Here is a 19432-nt window from a genome sequence, read left to right on the forward strand (position 1 = left end):
TTTCACGAGGCTTTGATTTATTAATTTATGACAATTTGCTGGCGAACTGAACACTCATTGGGAATATTTTAGACTCTGAAAAAATTATTTATATTATTCTTCTATAAATAAGATTAGGTATTAAATAATTTCTAGTAATTTATGAAATGTTTTATTACCCAATCATTTAATTAGTCTATTTTCTCTAACTCCTCCCAAAAATTTTTTGGCGCCTGCGCTTCCCAAAAAATGGGCGGAGCTTTGGTGTATCCTCAACGTTGTGGCATAAATGTTGCCTGCAACATGTTGTCCACCTTGAATCCTGTCGCAGCTTCCTTTCAGTTACATTCGAAAAATTAATCGAGTAGGTTGTGTGTCCTCTGTGTTTCATATATTTTCGCATCCTTCGGTTTTTGGTTAAGGTTTTTTCAAACAATAATTAACTAAAACACAACAAATTACATTTTTGGAATACGTTCAAGTGCTTTCATTTTCTCTGTAAGTGTTAATTAATTGTTAATTAAATAAAAAACTATGTGTGCTCCTTAAAAAAACATAATAACTAGATTTAAAACATAAAATTTGTATACTTAAATTTAGAAGCAAAATACATATTTTGGTATAGGATTGTAAGATAAACCCTAACCATAATTTTAGAACTTTAAAGGGTATTTATTATTAGTCAGAAGTATCATAAAAAATGGATCATCATCAATAGCCGAATCGATCTGGATAGTTTGGAAAGTTAAAAAAATTACTACATTTTTTTAAAAATGTATAAGCAGTTACATCGTTAAATTTTTCAAGAATTTGACAAAAATATATTTAATTTGTTATAATTTTAATTGAAATATGCATTTTTTTTAACTTTTAATAAGCAACATAGTGTACCGAATTAAAATCAATAGTTATGACCGATTTTGAATTCATTTTTCTAATTTAATACCAAACTTCAAGAGTATATAAACTTCGGCTTCTTTTTTATGTTATCATCTATTTGTTCATTCACTTGATCCGCCCCTGAGAAACGCAAGCAATTTGATTACGTGGACAAGTGCTCTTTTCTTTTCACTCTTTTTCCTGCTCCCCACCATTTCACATCGTTGGAATTCGCTCTTGATCTTTCTTTCTCTCGTACTCTTTCCATTTGGAGCTTAAGTATGGGGTAGAGTTCCCCACGATTGCTCACCTAATAGCTGCGTCTCTTTTTCACAGACACTCTCTTTTCGTGGAAGCATGTGGGTGCACTTAAAAGAATTGTTTGGTTTATCAGACGAATAATATATAAAACTTGTTGTGAACTTTTGGCTTTAATTTAATTTACAGATTTGTATTTAAAAGCATATAGCTTTGATTAATTAGCCGGTTAATTTGAAAATATTGCGTGGCCCTATTCCTTCTTGATCCATTAGAATAAATAGCAATGAACTCTTATATGACATTAATAGTGATAAAGGTTGTCCCTTAAATGTACATAATTTTGCCAACTTAAACTACAACAGATATTTAAACAAAATAAATTAAAACCTGTATAATTTAAGACTCCAATCTTTACGTAAACTATTTTCCGCAGTGTAACGATCGCGAGTAGTAAAACTACGTCGACGCCGTGCTTCCAGCAATTCAGTGGCCGCACTTCGATCGCAGTGGACGTGTTTTTTTCTCTCGCCTACTCTCGCCGTTTGCTCGCGTGTTTTGTGTGCTTCTCGCCGATCCATCGCATCCGCCCCCATCCGTCCCTCCGCCGGAACCGAGTGATATCCGTTTTGTGGAAGATAAAAGGTATATTTGCAGATATCAGACCGAAACTCGTGTGCTTGGCTTAGCGTAAATACATATTTATAAAATGTGCTCATTAAGAAACAAAACGTCGAAGAAAGCGTGTACTTTGCCATTGCTGTCGTGTCTCTTTCATTCATATTCACTTCACGCACACACTCACACATGCATCCAAAGGCCCCTAAGAAAACTGAACTAAAAAAGAAGAGGCCGGTAATGGCCTAAGAGAGAGAGAGAGAGGGAGAGGGAGAGGGAGATGTCCAGCTTATCGCTTAAAACCATAAAAATAAAACAAAAAATATTACCGGGCGGTACTTGTTTTTGTTGTTTTCCTTTCGACTAGCCACGATCGTCGCTCAATAATTAGCATTTTGTTGTTGTTTCGAAAGCTAGAAGAAAAACTAATGACGTGTAGTTTAAGAAGAAAATTTCCCGAAAACATTTAGCGCCGGCCTGTCAATTGGAGGTTTAACGGTACACTTCGTACCTCCGGAGGTTCAGTGAACCTTTTTTTTCTCGTCTTTGAAAAGATACGAAAGATACAAAGAAAAAGGAGATGAAAATACACAGGTGAAAAAGAAGAAGCCGCTCACCCCCAACAGGTTTTAAGAGCTCCCAAAAAAAGGCCAACTTATAAAAAAATAAAAAAGAAGCAGAAACAAAAGGAGAGCAGAGCAAGAAGAAGAAGCTGATGCAGAGATCGGGGAGATGTTAATGCCGATTCCACGTAATTGAGGCTTGACCATTGCCTTTCCATTAGTGAAAGTTTTCCAACTATATAAAGTCGCCCATATATCAGTTTTTTTTTGTGTTATCTGTTTTGCCATTTTTAGTTATTTTTTGTTAAGCGACGATTTGAATTTTTTGTTTTGCAAATCATTTATAATACCCTTTTGAGGAGTATTTGGGAATAAGCTTCAAGTTTGCAGGGTTTTTTATATTTCTATCAACATAGTAAATATGTTTTTGTAAAACTTTATTTTTTTTTAAGTTTTAAAACTGAACATATTTTTTTATACCTTTGCATGGTATTATAATCAAAAGTAGAAGCTTGCAACTCAGTAAAGGGACCATTTCCGACCTTATAAATCATTTACATATATTATTGATCAGTTTCAAAAGCTGATCAGTTAAAAAACCGACGCGATTTATCCATGTATGGAAGAAAACAAATTTTGATCATTACAACATCCTTAAAGTAGTAAAAAATTCATTAAGCAGACTTTTTAACGTAATAAAAAGTAGCATAGGAAAGTTTTCCGAATTAAAATTAATTCATTTTTGCTTTACTTTTGATTCCTATTTCTAATTTTAACAAAGTCAAAATGAAGGGTATTAAACATTCCCCATAGCTAAGCTTGACTTTCTTCTTTTTTTTATGCTATGCTATATTTTAGCTTTACCTTCTTTTAACAAGTCGACCTACGCGCTTTCATCGCCAAACTTTCATTAAAAAAATACAAAATAAAAAGCAACACCCACATCCGACATCCAATTGGAATTTACCGCGCTGGACATTACGCATACGCCATTATGTACGCGCAATAATTTTGTTGGCTTTAGCCGCCACACTCTGTGGCTTGCATAATCCCCACCAGCTGGCCATCCGAATGGTACAAGCTGGTTGGCTGGCTGGTCGAAATCGGCAGTAGCAGCTCCCTCTCCCCACTTTGAAATGAATTGCACATTTGCATAATGACTAATTTTTGCCGTTTGTGCCGCATCCCATTCGCAATCGCAACAAACCCGACCCCTCTTTCAATTTCAATTTCAACTTTACACTGTTGAGCAAAAATAAACCAAACCAAAAAAAAAAAAGAAGAGATATTACACCTTCCCTGGTACCGTGGTAATTGGTTTAAATTCAAAAATTTAACGCTTGTGCAACGCTCTATAATACGACTGATGATTAAGTCGAAGATGTTGGAGATTGGATTGATGTTTTCTGAGTGTATAAAAGTCGCTGGTTTGGTTTACTTTCGAGTTAGTACCGATAATACTTTCCAAGGATTACCATAAACTTATAAGTACTAGGTAGAGCAGATATTCACTCACTAATTAGTGGGGTTTTTTATTGCCTATTTAACTGATCCATTGCACATGCTTAGAGTATTTAATTATTACTTGACGGTCTGGCGAGCAAACATTTATTTTTCAAAAGTTCATACACAGTTTTTAATAAAGCAGTTTAACTAAATGAAGTCATTAATTTGGGTTAATGTTGTCTAAACTTCTAGTATAAGTTACTTTATTAAACTTAAAGAGATCTTCAATGTGTTTTTTGCATACATTTTATATACAGATTTTTTAATAATCAAGTTTTCAACATTTTTGCTTTCAGCCATGTTGAAATCCATTCTCGTTTTGTCCTGCCTTTTGGCCATCAGCCTGGTCAGTGCCGAGGATCTGAAGGTGGACGTGATCAGTTTGCCAGAGGGATGTGAACAAAAATCCAAGTCCGGGGATTCCCTAACAATGCATTACACCGGAACCCTGCTGGCCGATGGCAAGAAGTTTGACTCGAGGTAAGTGTGTTTTTAAGTTAATTTTATATATAAATAAATAAGCTACATTTCCATGTAAAACACGTGTTGTAAATCAGGTTGCAGGGCACTTAAGTACTTAGTACCTTGAACCTTTTATCAACTACGAAGGCTTTAAAGAACTTTATCAATGCAATGAAAAACTCTTTGCTATTTTTTATGCAATTATTAATATCAATACAGGCTAAAGTTACTAAATAATTCCCAAATTTTTGTGATAATGTCAGAGTTCAGTACGCTGCAATTTTTAAAGCCAATTGCGGCTGTAATCTCACTCCATGGAGATTAACATATACTCACCGATACACGTTGGGATTAAAGCCGGTTGGTTGGTAGAGTTCAGCTGCATAGTCAGTCTGTCGTCGTTGTCGTCACGGCGGCTCATTGTCGTAAATTAGACGCCAACTGATAAGCAATCTCATTGTTGCATTGTCGCTGCTACTGCTGCTGCCCTTTTTTGTGTTTTTGTTGCATTTTCCATGCCTGAATGAGCCGCTTTTCCTGCCTACTGTTTTTCTTTTTTTGTCTCTGCTCTGATGCGGTCATTGTGACGTGGCCCTGGATTTTGGGCTCCATAAAGCAAAGAAAAATCATCTTCCGGTGGAAAATGTTTCAAGGTGCAAGGTTATAGCATAGGAATTAATTAAATTGTAATCAATTCCCTAGACTTGTCATTTTTAACCTTTTAAATAAAGTGTGTCATAAATTATGTAACTTGTCTGCTTAATTTAAAACCACAAGAGCAACCCCAAACAAAAAAGGATACTCAACCCAATTAAAGTCCAGCGGAAAGAGCAGCTCCTTTAGCCAAAAGGATACAATTTCCTTACATGAGCTTGAAATACATAAAAATACCCTTTCCCCTGAGACAAAGAGTAAAAAACTGAATCTTTTCCATGCGTGTAATCATTTTGGCAAGCGCTCAAATTCATTATCAGCCAGTTTATTGGTATCAGCTTTTGATAAGCGACTGAAACTAGATTAACTTAACTGATATATAGCCGACCATGAGGGTATATAAATATAGCATAAGCTTTTTCACTCCACTATTTGAGGGGGCAAAAATCAACCCATTCTCTGAACTCTGTGAATGTTAACTCCTTCCTTTATTTTGGCTTATCAAATTTGATGTGTGATTTAATTTTATGACCAGAAAATTGTGTCTTTTATGAAGGAAATGATTTTGTAAACGTTTTGAGTCTGTCTGCTGGAATTTTATTCCTTTTTTGTTTTCTCATATGCTAAACTATAGAGAACATCCATGCATGAGAGCCTGAAATTGTGTCCTGTTTTTGGGCCTCACCTTGAGTGAGTTTTTTCGGAGGGGGTTTTCAAATTATGTGGAAGTTCACCTTTTTGGCCGGGCTTAAAAGTTTCGCAATTGCTGTTAAATTTAGCGTGGCAAACAGAGAGACGGAGAGAAACTAACTAACTCAATCAGAGTGCGTCCTTGCTGGCAGTTTTCCTCTCTCTCTTTCTCTCGTTGGCTTTTGCCACCTGTTGGTTGCGGCTGTGGCTTAAATGCCCTCGAACTTGGCCAAAATAGCAAGCCAGGCACTTTGCCAGTCAAGTGCAGTCAAGGATGTCGACAGTGGGGCTTCCTCCCCTTGAAAATCACTTCCCCTGCCGCCTTCTTTATGCTAAAAGAATCTTTTTCCAGTCATTTCCTTGGGCCCCCAGCTGTGAGCAGGAGGTGCTTTCTCTCCTTTGACTGGGGTTTTAGGCTATATAGTCTGGCCTGCAACGGAAATTAGCTGCCTGAAAGCCGGCTACTCTTTCTGTCTCCCCGAGATAATTAAGCTTTTTGCCTGCGAAAAGGTTTAAAAGATGTTCTTTATGCTAAGAAGACAATTTAAAGGTAAGAGTAGCCTTTTTATGTGCTTTTGACAGGTCCTGGCGATTGAATTGTGCTTATTGAAATGCCACTCAAATTGGAAACAGTCTGTCCTAAGCACACATAGCCATAAAAAGGACCTTCGAAGCATACGTGCTTAATTGTTATTAAAAAGGATTACAACTTATTTGATTGGCCAAAAAAGAAAAGATATAAATGAGAGAAGACAGCATAGCACTTTTCATTTTCATTTTCGGACAATTAAAAATGCTCCACCTTTGTCTTCCCATAACTAATTCAATAATGAGCAGGACGAGAGTCGGAGTCCTGTCACGTGCCAGCTGGCTTTTATTTTCATTGTCCTTGTCAGACCAGGAAGTGGAGTCTCTACCTGTCATAGCCACAGCTCAGGTCACGTGCAACCACAGTTTGTCAATGACTCTTCAGCGAAGGAAACTCTAGTTCTCTAGAGCTACCTTCCTTATTTATTCACCTCCTTTTGGTTTTTTCTTGCAACAAGTTGAGCTGCTCTTACTCTACTTTTGACCCGCAGACCTTCTTTTGGCCACATAAATTATTTAGCCGCCTCTCGCCGCTATATTCTAATCAGCCTGACGCGTAACATGAATACACTACAAGGTGGCCCCAACCACCTCCCAGAGTCTCACCTTAACTCCTATGATATATATAGTATGGAGTATGATATCTCCCAACTCCCCCACGAAGTTTTTCATGTGCAACGGTCGCTCTTTCGGGCTGTGTCACTCTTCTGGTGAAATTAATTTGTTACTTTGGGGCACTGAAAGTACCAAACAATGTCAGGTTTTTCTGCTTAAAGTTTCGCGGAAGCTAGAGCAAATTTTGTGAAAACTCTAGGGAATAATATTTCTTAATATTTATAGGCAGGAATTTAGAGGGTTTTTTTTTTAAGGAAAAGAAAAGAAAATGGATGTATATCGATAAAAGTATCACTCTGAATTTCTTATCGAAAATATCGTAAACTTTGTCAACAATAAATTTTTAAATATGAAAAAATATTGCATTTAAAAGTAAGTAAATAAGTAAAAATATTATTTGAAAATATATACATATCATTTATACTTCTCTTTTTGATTATTTGTGGTATATATATAAAAACGTTTAAATATCGATTTTCATGTCAATTATCGAAACAATCGATTGATATTTGCTGCCAACCTTAATTTCTATGTAGAACAATTAATCCAAAATGGATAAATTACCACAAAAAATCATGGATAATTTGTGTTTTCTATGAAGTTTAAATTTCTTTAACTAATTAGTACTTCCTAAAATATCTCTTTGTTTAAATTTCATCTTATAACTAATTTAAGTCATTTGGGAGGTAACCATTTATAGTGTTTCAGGTCATTTCACACCTTTGTGCGACACTTTTGATTAACATGTAAATTTTCGAAATATTTTCTAGGGTGAAAGTTTGGCTAAACAACACACAAAAAAACCTACAGACTATAAAAGGAAATGAAGATATAAATGAGCTTTAATTGATTTATGATTTCCTTTCTTTTTGAGCACTTTCTTTTTATACAAATCTTTAGAAATTCGCTCGAGTGCAACCAATTGTTTTTTTTTTTGTCGTTTTGTGTGTCTTCTTCAGAAAACATGTTTCACAAAATTTTTGACAACGCAACGCCAGAGTAAACAAGAGGAAGCTCAGGTAAAAAAAAGAAGAGCAATAAGTCAGTTACCTGAGAAGCATCGGGCCATAACTTGCAATGTTGTCGCTTTTTGGCGCTGCCATGATTTGTATGTGCCAAGTGCAAAACTCCACCTCCTTGGCCACCCAAAAGCTTTCCTCACAATTTTCTTTGCTCTTTTCCCCTTGCAAGTTAAATGTCCAAACGCAGAGTGCGTAAAGAAACATCAGCAACAGCATGAAAATGCATCAAAGTGAAAGTTTTTAGCGACACACAACCTTGAACGAGTTGGCAAAAAAAAAAAAACACAAGGAAAATGAAGCGAAAAAACAAGGAAAAAGACCTTAATCTTTGGCTTAAAAAAACCAAACTAAACATTTATGAAGTGCACCAGCTTTGACATTAAAGTTGGCCTCTAAATCTAAAGCTCATTACCATGTGGAAGCAATCAACTGCCTTGGCGTTTCTCTGTGCAACTGCAACAGCCGCCTGATGTCTGTCTGAGTTTTATGGCAACTTCTGTCAGGAATATATATTTCCCTTTTGCCCAAAAAAACTCAGACACATTTGTAGATAGTTTAAATAATTAATGAGCTTCAACGGTTGCAATTTTTATTTCCAGAATTTACAGCAGTGTTTCTCCTTCTGCCTTTTTTTCTGCGTGCCTGGGAGTGAAGGGGTGCAGGAACGTGATGCCGCCAGCTGGGGCATAAATTCGGGTGTCCTGTAAGGCACTTGTCTAGACACTGAGAGAAAATAGAGGGTTTATAAGGGGAAGAAAGAATTTGAATAATATTCGAAAGGGTTTTTGTTTTTCAAATTACAAAAAGAGCTAAAGCCTTTGCTCCTTCAGCCGTAACTTAGCGTGGTTATCATTAGTCCGCAGCTAAAACCCGTTGGGAATTTTAGCCCAAACAGTTACAAATGTTTTGTTTAAGAAATTTGTACATTTTTGTTTTTCAACTTGTAATTTAAACTTAATAAATATGTATTTTAAATATGTGTAACCTTTAAAATAAATGTTTTAAATTCAAGATAATATTAATTAAGGATGAAATTTACCTAAAATTCCCAAGTAACCAAGTAAAATATTAATCTGATAATTATCTTATTTATCTAGCAACTGAAATAATTGAATTAGATTGATGCCCCTAAAATATAAAATATATAAAGTTAAAAACTTTAAAATCTCCTCCCTTTTTCGACCAGTGCAGGGGTGCAAACTTGTTTAAACTTTTCGAGTTTTTGTGTAAATTGTTCGCACGTTGACCAGGCCCACAGAGAGGAATCCAGAGAATAGGAGGTCCTGCCGGAGTGTTTCTTGTCCTTGGTGCACGTTAATCGCAACTTGTCGCTCTCCTCAGCCCCAAAAACATAATAAAAAAACAAACTAAAAGAGAAGCAACCGATGCCGAAGGTATTGCGGTTGCATATTTGATTTTATAACTTTTCCTTCTGGCCGGACACATAAAACGAGGTCATCAAGGGAGCCCAAAAGGATTCAATTTGATTGGATTGAATGTGTCTGAAGTTTTTGGCGGAGTGACGTGGTATGATTTTGGGTGGCAATGGCATCCATCCTTACACCACCACCACCACCACCTCCCGTGGTGCGGAATCACGTAGATGATGGGTGGAAACGGATGTTTGGGCGCCCATTGAGCTGCATTTTAAATTATGCGATGCGTTGGGACCCAGGACTCATCGTCCTGGCAGATACAAAACCGGGATTCGAATTGCGATTCCCAGCAGAAGGAGTGAATGTGGGATATGGCGGGTGGAATGAAATCGAAACTTATTAAATATTTAGTGACCGAATGAATGAGTTTACATTTTTTCCTCTGACTTTATGATAATGTCTACGGGACGGGCCATAAAAGAAGCCCGAAAAAGAAGCACATATGTTTTGGTGGGAGCAACACCTTAAGCACCTCTAACTTGGCCAAAATAAATATCAAGAAAAACCGCTTGTAAATCGCTCTTGCAAAATATCTTTATACATTTTTTGCTTAAGTTTTTCCCACAATAATTGCACAACTGCCATGGCAATTGCCATTTCAATTGCAAGCTGGCTGCATCGCCGGTTTATTATTTGTCCAACTGCAAAATGTTGAATGCCAGTGAGTCCGATCCTCAGCTGACCGACCTTTTTGTTTGTCTTTGCCGGTAATTCATAAATATTTGATTGCCTTTGGGGGGCGGACACACAAACAGGACGAAGGACACGGAAGTCCGAGCAACACAACTGAACTGACTGACTGAAACAATCAACACGTTTAAACGATTTTATTAATTTATTTACGACTCGTCGACGGTTCGAGGGGGGAGGAGGTTCGTTTTAAACGATTTTTCCCATTAAAGGTTTAACAATTGCAAAGAGGGTTAAATTAAGTGGAAAATGGAAGTTGAAAAAAAAGGGGAAAACTTTGTTTGGTTGATGAATAATTAGAAGGGGTTTAATACTGGGATATTTTGCTGAAGGTTTTAAATGGGTTTATAAGTATTTAATTCAAGTGATAAAAATTATAATAATACTCTTGGAAAAATATACGAAAAAGGTAATAAATATTATAGATTATTTCTGATAGGAAAAGGTTTTAGAAGTTTTTTTTTTAGAAATATACTATCTTTCCATCTCTACTTTTTTCCTTTTCCTTTAGTCATTGATCTATAAAATAAACAACAGCTTATACAGCTCCTTAGATAAGCCTCCAGAAAAGCGCATAAATTAGCAGGACTCAAGATGTAAGCACTTTCAGGACAAAGCCCCTAGAATCACACAAGGAAGGCTCCATAAAATGTTTCACATATTACTAGAAATTCATGGAAAATAATGCAATAAAAATTCACAGCAGCCACAGACAGTCCGCGACACCGAAATAAAGGTGTGTCTCCTTGGGCTCCAGCATAATCCCAGAAAAACACATCCAAACCTGAGAACATGGCAAATTTTTTACGCTTTTTTATTTCATCAGGAGATTTGCACTTGAGCGAAAGCCGGCGACAAAAAAGCAGGAACGACGACACTTTGGTTACGCTCCAGAGTCACACTTAACCGCTGCCGGGTTTTCCTCCTCTTTTTTTTTTTTGGTTGGGTGGATTATTCAGCGGCAATCCGCATGCCACTTGCCGCATTGCCACAACTCCTCCTCCTCCTCCACCGCCACTTTCTGGCCCCATCATCGTTTGTGACTTGAACTCGAATTTGAAACAACAGCCGGAGCATGTAAAAATGTTTGCAAAATGCCCAGGAGATGCACATAAAATATTTAACAGACAAGCTCCCAAGACCAGCTTTCCCCCTAGAAGAACTTTTCCCCCATCCCATTTGGGTGACTCCTGGTTAATCATTTGTTTTCTTAGCTCCTCGCCTGCAATAATCTGTCTCGTCCTTAGGATGTTTTTTAAACTACAAGTTTAAGGAAACATTTACCCGCGTCACTTGAACGCGAGAACTTTCTTAACAAACAACAATAATAATACAATAATGATGCACAACAGGAGAGTTGCCAAAAAAAGTACAAAAAATATATAAAAAGAAAACGAGGAAAATTCTAACAAACTTTCCCTGCAGTCGGATCAGGCCCAAGCGACACATTTCAATTGCCAAGTTCAGATCTCTGGAGAGCTGGTTTCAAGTTCTTCAACAATTTGTTTTTCTTAAGCCTCTAAATAATGAAAAAAACTTAAATAAAAGTTAAAGTTGACTAAATTTAAAGTATAAGAAAATAAATATACTATTTTAGGGCTAAGGCTATTAAAGGGAATGAAGGAACAATATTAGGAGTACAAAATTTGAGAAAGGGTTTTATGTATTTAATTTGGCATTTTAAGGTTTTTAAGATCTATGGAAAATGTACAAATTTCTGTCAGAAATAAATTTAAAAAATAGATTTCAACATATAGAGGATTCAGAATATTTTATTTTAAATTTTCAGGGCTTTTTAGCCTTGTAAATGAAATGAAGCTTTAATTATTTCTATATAAATATCCATAATATATTATATAATATTATTTTGTAGGGTTTTAAAAGTATATATCTTATATCTTAATCAATTATCTCTGCTAAAATAAATGGAACAAACCCTTTTTAGAAGTTAAATTTGTTAAAGGAAAGGTCAGAATTTAATTTTCATAGAATTATTTTATTTATAAACTGTTTTAAAATGTATATTTAAGCCACTGGCTTTTTTAAAAACCTACTTAAGAAAATATATAGGCCATGTAAGCTTTATGATTTATTGGATTACCCCATAAAGAGCACATAAATTTGTTACTTTTGCCACCCCTTAATTTTAAATTCCCTTGAAGAAAAACATACACCACTCAATGCTTAAGCCTATAAAAGGCATTTTACAATGTGTTTATTGCTACGTTCTAAAGTCTACTCCGCACAAACCCGAAATGATAACCATTCCTATATATCATAATCATCATCAAATGGGTTCCTGGGCGAAACAAAAAACAACTTGCAACTGTGCCACATCATACATCAAGCTCAAGATGCGACATTCTCATGCATACCTGAGCAGCAGCAGCCCCCTTTTTTTACGCTTAACAAATTAAAGTAAATTCGCTTAGCAAGACCATCAAATAAATAATTTTATAGACTCAAAAAAAAAAAAATAAATAATAATAATAAAACAAAGGGAGGAAACAGTGATGAATTGTTTCGTTTTATGGTGATTCCCCACCGACACCTGACAGCACTTGAAACTTTTGCGGCTAACAACCATCTAACAATTTGAATCTTTCCTTTTTTTTTGCAGCTTCGACCGCGACCAGCCCTTCACATTCCAATTGGGCGCCGGCCAGGTGATTAAGGGTTGGGATCAGGGTCTCCTTGACATGTGCGTGGGTAAGTGCTCTAAGTCCTATGAAAATGCTAAAAATTAAATTGTAATTTTAAATATTTACAGGTGAGAAGCGCAAGCTGACCATTCCCCCTCATCTGGGCTATGGCGATCAGGGTGCCGGCAATGTCATCCCCCCCAAGGCCACCCTTGTCTTTGAGGTGGAACTGATCAATATTGGTAATACCCCGGCCACCACGAATGTCTTCAAGGAGATCGATGAGAATGCCGACAAACAACTGAGTCGCGAAGAGGTAATCGTCTATGTATGGATCGCACTTTTGTTTATATATATATTCCATGTCTCCTTTCTACACTGAAATATCCGTTGGGTTTGGTTACAAGTTACTAACAATTGGGCAGAGATAATTTGGGATTAATTTGATTTTTAAATAGTACTGAAATTAATTAGCTTAAAGATCTTTTAGATATACATTTACTTGAATAAGTAGATGTGTTTTATATTTTTAAATCTCCAAGCATACCAATTTTTTCTATTCTGCGTTATGTATCTTCTAGCTCAAACTTACTCAAAAAAAGTAAGTTTGACTTTTTAACATTGGCAAAAGCTATTTCCGAGTAATCATTCTTTATTTCTATAGATATGAACCATTTTTATAGATCTTCTGCTGTTTCTAAAGGTCTTAACATATTTAAATCATTGAAAAGAAATGAAATTAATCAACAAATTATTTCTGCCCCTTAAAATACTTACTTTTCGTAGAGCCAATATATTTTGAAACATATTTCTGATCAAAAACCAAACCCTTTGCGTATCCAAACAGGTCAGCGAGTATCTGAAGAAGCAGATGACCGCCGTGGAGGGTCAGGACTCGTCGGAGCTGAAGAACATGCTCGCTGAGAACGACAAGCTGGTGGAGGAGATCTTCCAGCACGAGGACAAGGACAAGAACGGTTTCATCTCCCACGACGAGTTCTCCGGCCCCAAGCACGACGAGCTGTAGGGTCCCCCTCATGGGGCTCACATTCTCGGGGGTTTATTTTCTTTTACATCGAAGGGACACGAGTGCTTAAATTATATAAAATTTAAAAGAAATATATATATACAAACAGATAAACAGGCAATAAATCGAGTGCGACTGATAATTCGCGATGTCATTCTGTATATAGCATACATATCAGCATCAGCAAAACATCCAACACATTCATGTTTTGTGTGTCCCCCCCGGTTCTAGACGTAGTTTAAATTATGTACAATCCGAGAGAGAATGAACATCATTTTTATATACATTTATAGGTTGTTATATTCGAAAAGTTGTGGCTAAGTTCATGTGTCGTAAAAGATATTTTGTAATCCATGGCGCACACGCTCAAACACACACACGACAAAGTCAATTGGAACACACTTTAAACTGAATAAAGAATTGCTACCAATAATTTAACAACAATTAAAAAATGTCTTTTCGATCTTCCCCCAGAGATAAACATTGTTTTAATCAACAGGTTTTTTTATATAGTTCGTTATTCATACATGTATATAGATAGCATATATAGATCTCTATATATACGCGAATGGTAAATGGTGTAAAGCATATTAAAGAACATCACATACAAATATATATATTTAGGTTTTCTTCTTAGTTACTTTTTACTTTCAATGAAAACTCAAAACGAATAAAATTCCAGGGGTAACACATATAGTATAGAGGGAGGGATTATTGTGAGAGACAAAAGAACCAATCGATAAGCTACTTAAATATATACACAGTTAACTGAGCGATCCAACAATACAACTATATAGATCATCCAACCATTATCCTTTCCCCAAGTCGTCGAACACTCTTAATTGTATAATTATTGTAAGCATTTTTTTCCTTTGTTCGTATTAAGAGGAGAATTGCACTACGTGGAACTAAAATCAGGCATTCAGTATGTAGAAGACCAGCTCGAGAATGATTGGATCCTGAATGTTTGACGATTCGCCATGGAGCGTGGCCACCAGATGGTTGTCCAAGGCATTCATGTACAGCGGCGGCAACTTCGAACCCTTTGCTCCGGCCTCATAGCCAACCTGTTGCAGGATGAAACTTCGTGTTAATACAATTCTTACAGGGTCTTATGAGCAAACACATACATTCTCCTGGTCGAGACTGGCTCGCAGGCCAAGCTTAGTGATGCCAGCCGCCGCTAGAAGATCAAGGAATGGCAGCAGTGCCATAGAGGCGCTGCGTGCAAGTTGCTCAGCAATCCGGGTAATGTCTGCATAATTTCCACCATTGGTGGCATACCACTCTTCGCACTGTCAAAAAATACACAAATTTAATTAGCAAGATATAACATTAAGCAAGACCGGAACCCACCTTCACCACATATATATCACTCAGGCGTATAGCATAGTTGGCATTGGAATAGTTAAAGCTGGCATGGACGCGCATATTGGAGATGCCATCCATGGCCTGGTCATCAATGGGTGACTTTACTCTATAAAAAACCAAGTTACTTTCCATTTTAAAGATAAGATCTTTACCCGACTCACCCCACATTGATGTCCCGATTGTTGTCCACCCATTTGATGCTCACAACCTCACTCTGATCATCGGTGGCATCGATGGGCCCGCACACAATATCAATATCCGTTTGATTACGCAGTGCCTGACGCACTTCCTCCATTTTGGTGGGCATTATTTGCACCATTAGGCCATCCTCTACAATGCTACACTTGCCCGACAGCCCACTGCTGCTCTTGAGGGATTCATTTAGCACAAAGAAACTGGCTCCAGTGATCTTCCTTGGCTGACCCTGGATATTAATCGCCTGCGTGGAGTACGAGTACATCTCGGATCGATCATCGTTGATATTCTGCATGCACACCAAATGGCCATCGGCCACCTTGGAAAAGTTTCCAGCAAACGCCAATATATGATCACTAGCATCGTTGATAGCTTTGATCACATCCTGCTGTCGATACTTGGGTATAATCACTGTCGTCTGCCGATCCTCCATGTGGATATATAGTCCCCGGATAGCGGGCAGAGAGTAGGAATAGTTACGGAAATCCACCAGGAAATTGATAATGGTTTGAGCAATCTCGCCATACACCGACTCCCGGCCACGTACCGAGATCAAGGGACAGGGATAGTATCGATATTGAGCGCCCAAACGAAGGATTAACCGCAGAGGTAGCACCTTGGCCCAGGGCACTTCATGCCGATGGATAAGCACCCCCACAAGATAGGGATTATCGGGAACTATCACGCCCTGCAAGCACTGATACGTTGGCCGGATAAAGATGAAACCGCCATGCTCGCGCGAACCCAAAAAGTTGGCATTGCGGGGACTGGTGAAGGCCAGTTCATGGGTACTGGAACGGGCATGCTCCGCCTCCACATAGATCTCGTACAGATGCTGGAATACATCCTTAGGCAGAGCCACCTCACCATTTGCAGCTTCTCCTTGCTTTGGAGGCTTAATCTCCAGCAGAATGATCAACTCATCGCTTCCCATATGATGCAGTCCCGAGGTGGTAAAGTTCAGCACCCAGCGATTCATGCAGCAGCTCACTAGGAAGGGTTTAGGTTAGCATATACTCTGTAAAGGATTCCCAAACAATACTCACTGTTCACAACCTTGACCAGCACAAAAAAGTTGTTCTTCACAATAAACTTGAGCGTTTCGTTTTGCAATCTCTCCAGGAGTGAGCCATCGTTGCGCACCACCTTGTAGTCCACCTCGTTTCCCTCCTTGCTGCTTATGCATATAGGTGGCAGGCCATTCTCCTCGGCGGGCAGATAACAACCTTGAGAATCCGCATTGGGCGGCAACTTGCGATTGCGCACAGGTTCCGCTTTGCGACGCGGCGAGGTCTGAGCTTGGGTTGAGGAGCGGTTACCTGGCAAAAGAAATATGGATTAAGGAAAGCTTTAAAAGGTTTGGGAGTTTTACTTACCACTTGGCGTTTCGGTGGCCGTCAGAGTGGCTGCTGCTGCACTTGGCGGTATGGAGCCGCGGAATAGTTGCGCCACCAGGCCCAAAGTTGAGCTGGTGTCAATACTGCGTGTTGGTGGCTCTTCGGTAGCCGGTGTCGGTGGCTTCGGACTGGATCCAGCTCCCGAGTTGCTCCGGGAAAGACCTCGTCTTGCCTGCTTAGCCTCGCCCCATTGCTGTTCCATGGTGCTCGCGAGTTCACTGCCCGGTGCAATGCCATCGCTGAACATGACGCTCTTTCGCTTGCGGGCACCTTTCCTGCCATCCGAACTGGAGGAGTTGGAGGAGCTGCCATCGGTTTTTTTCAGCACACCCACGGGTACAATTACGCTGGGCGGCGGGGCACCGGGTGTCGAGGCCACCTGGCGATGGGGTGGTATTGTGGAGCAGTATTCCATGGGATTATTTGGATTTGGCGAGCGCATTGGCGTCGGCGGCAGTGCGGAGCCTGAGGCTACACCCGAACTTGAGCCAGTGGCCTGGCGTTCGGAGAGAATCATGTAGCATTGGACGCAAACACGGGACTCAGGCTCGTTGGCAAACTCAAGATGGAATCGCTGCGAACAGCAGACAGAGCACAGGACCTTGCCGCAGGCGCGACAATGATGACGTCGCTTTATCATGGTGAACTTCTGCTGGCACTGCATGCACTGGCCGGCCATGTTGTCCGGCACCCAAATAGGCGGCACCTTGCCCAGGTTGGCATGCGGATCACTATAGCCAACGGCCTCGTAAATTGGACTTTCCTCATCATCCTCGCCGGGTACTATGCCTGCTTCAGCCAGAGCTCCCGCTCCCTCAGCACCTTCAGCCAGCTGATGATCCTCCGCTTGATTATCGGGTGTCTCCTCTTGTGAGGGCGTCAGGCTTCCCGCCTGGCAGCCATTCAAGTCGAGGGTTTGTGGTCGCTGCGGACGCTGCTCTTGTGTTTCCAAGGCATCGGTGGCCAGACTGGCATCCTCCTGCTCCTTGTCCACCTCCTGTCCCTCCTCTTCGTCGAATTTCCGGCCCGAAAGGGAGTCCGATTCGGTGCTATCAAAGCTGGAGGCTATATCCTCGCCCATTGCGGTCACTGGGGTGGCTTCTTGTGGCTTCAGATCGGCAAATTCCACAGTGGAGGCTTGCGAAAAGTTATCCACATTCATCTGGTCGTTGGAGGTGGTCTCCTGCTCGTCGGACAGTATACGCACAGACTCCTCCTCGGTTACTGGCGATGTAGTGGCAGATTTCTCCTCATCCTCGGGCATTTCCTGATCGCCACCATCCTGGTTATCATCCGCATCCATTTCCTGCAGCATGCTGTCCAGCTCGGTGTCGGAGATCTCGTCCATGGTGGAGCAGAATGTCAGAGGTTGGCTACGTCTTGGCTGCTGCTGTAGGTCATCATCGTCGTCATCGAGGTCTGGTTGCTGTTGCTGCTGTGGCTGTTGCTCCTGCTCCTTCCTTTGTGGCGGAGGTAACTGTGGCACAGCGGAGGCCTGGTGAAGCATTAAATAGAGATTTTACTGGTTATTTCTTGAATTTCTGTCATCATATACTTACTGCCAAGGGAGCAGGTACTTCTATGCCATTGGTCATCTCCGTTTCGGGTTCTCTGGTGGACGACGACTCCTCAGAGAGTTCCTGCAGCACTTGACCCAACACGGACGAAGCTGTAACCTCGCCTGGCAGCATTGATTGCGATTCTGTGACGGATGCGGTGATGGAAATGGATGATAAACCCACGGCCAGGTCCTCCATATTTGGCGTAGCCACTTCCTGTTCTTGCTGCTGATGTTCTATCGCCTGTTCCTGGTGGTTTTCCTGCTCCTTGACCTCCTCTCTGACGTCTGCTGATGGTAGAACCTGCAAAGCACTCGGCTTATCGCTTTCCGGCGGCGTTGTAAGCTCCTCCGAGTGGCTGCCGTTGCTGACGGGCGACGGGCCCGAGGAGAAGGTGGAGCAGGACGACGTGGTCAGCGATTCGGAGGAGGAGACAGTGGTTTCGCCAAGAATTTTATTCCGTGGCTCCTCACTGAACTTGTTTAGGTCATCCTCATGCTCGGGTTCCGTTTGCCAATCGTAGCTAGGCAGCTGGCCGTCCACTTCCAGCGATTTCACATTGTTTCGATAATCATCCAGACTGTTAAATACCTGCGAGACGCCCACAAAGCTCTTGGCAGCTGGGGCACCTGCAGGAGGTCCTGGATTCACAGATCCTTGCAAGGTTTGTACTCCTGCTCCTGCGCTTAATCCTTGTGGTTTTCCTGCTCCGCCTACTGCTGCATCAGCTGCTGCTGGGACTGCCACTGCGCCAGCCGCTCCTCCTGGTGCGCCTGCACTTGCTCCATCGCCCAAATGACGAGCTGCAGCTCCGGATATCGCCGCTGCAGCTGCATTTCTGCTCAATTGCTCGTCGGCAGCGATGCGTAATTCCAGATTGTCCAGAACCTGGTCAATGTCCACCAAATCCATGGCCATGAAATCCGGATATCGGCCTAAAGACGTTAACCAGCGGTCCCAATAATTCGCACAAATTTTCACAACGCAAAAAGAGAAAAAAGAAAGAAAAAGGGAAAAACAAACTCACCTTAGGAGTATGAGTGTGCCCAGCTGATGATACCAAAAACGCTTTGAAAAGTGCAGGTCTGGTCGCACTCAGATAGTGAAGGCACAGAAACATCGCTATCTCGAAATTTATGCATCGATATTTTCATCAATGTTCTTGCACCTCTAGCACGAGAGAGAATCATGTTAAGTTACACTCACTCTGTTAAGTTACGCTTTCCTCTGTTAATGTTAATAAATTTTTACATTATACATGAGAATTTTTACTTTCCACAT

At 40.0% G+C, this 19432-nt stretch overlaps 2 protein-coding genes and 1 pseudogene across 5 annotated transcripts in view; 2 read left to right on the plus strand and 1 right to left on the minus strand.

The window, feature by feature from the left end:
* Window positions 1–13771, plus strand: part of Fkbp14 (peptidyl-prolyl cis-trans isomerase Fkb14) — a 14382-nt gene extending 611 nt beyond the window's left edge. Inside the window, exons 1-6 of one of the 3 annotated variants that reach the window (XM_020959477.2) lie at window positions 320–477; window positions 1553–1761; window positions 4100–4283; window positions 12581–12669; window positions 12731–12918; window positions 13450–13771. In XM_020959477.2, coding sequence (XP_020815136.2) covers window positions 4102–4283; window positions 12581–12669; window positions 12731–12918; window positions 13450–13629 — 639 coding nt within the window. In that variant the 5' untranslated portion in view covers window positions 320–477; window positions 1553–1761; window positions 4100–4101 and the 3' untranslated portion in view covers window positions 13630–13771. Of the gene's footprint in view, window positions 1–319; window positions 478–1552; window positions 1762–3734; window positions 3793–4099; window positions 4284–12580; window positions 12670–12730; window positions 12919–13449 lie in introns of those variants that run through there. The other 2 variants (XM_086831583.1, XM_086831584.1) reach the window with 2 other exon arrangements.
* On the plus strand, window positions 10651–11075 carry LOC147643932 (uncharacterized; annotated as a pseudogene).
* A 344-nt stretch (window positions 13772–14115) lies between the features above and the next one.
* On the minus strand, window positions 14116–19314 carry Sara (Smad anchor for receptor activation). Of its 2 annotated transcripts, XM_086831554.1 has the most exons (8): window positions 19179–19314; window positions 18152–19086; window positions 16572–18087; window positions 16242–16514; window positions 15162–16185; window positions 14986–15106; window positions 14760–14924; window positions 14116–14696 (listed from the first exon to the last, which is right to left on the minus strand). In XM_086831554.1, exons 2-8 carry the CDS (start codon window positions 19067–19069, stop codon window positions 14544–14546), a joined length of 4170 nt encoding a protein of 1389 aa, XP_086687680.1. In that variant the 5' UTR covers window positions 19070–19086; window positions 19179–19314; the 3' UTR covers window positions 14116–14543. The 2 variants fall into 2 exon arrangements, with proteins under 2 accessions (XP_086687680.1, XP_086687681.1); XM_086831555.1 differs by lacking the exon at window positions 19179–19314 and having other exon boundaries at window positions 18152–19171.
* Window positions 19315–19432: the final 118 nt, after the last annotated feature.

Source organism: Drosophila serrata, unplaced genomic scaffold (genome assembly GCF_035046125.1).
Source record: "Drosophila serrata isolate PLE 108 unplaced genomic scaffold, ASM3504612v1 contig_240, whole genome shotgun sequence".
Lineage (NCBI taxonomy): Eukaryota > Metazoa > Arthropoda > Insecta > Diptera > Drosophilidae > Drosophila > Drosophila serrata.

Excerpts from the sequence above, each read along its gene's own strand:
- Sara (XM_086831554.1), bottom strand. The coding sequence starts at position 19,069 with ATGGCCATGGATTTGGTGGACATTGACCAGGTTCTGGACAATCTGGAA. Across the intron at positions 18,088-18,151 it reads AAGTACCTGCTCCCTTGGCA|GCCTCCGCTGTGCCACAGTT; the intron begins GTAAGTATATGA and ends ATGCTTCACCAG. Across the intron at positions 14,697-14,759 it reads CCAGTCTCGACCAGGAGAAT|GTTGGCTATGAGGCCGGAGC; the intron begins GTATGTGTTTGC and ends ATCCTGCAACAG.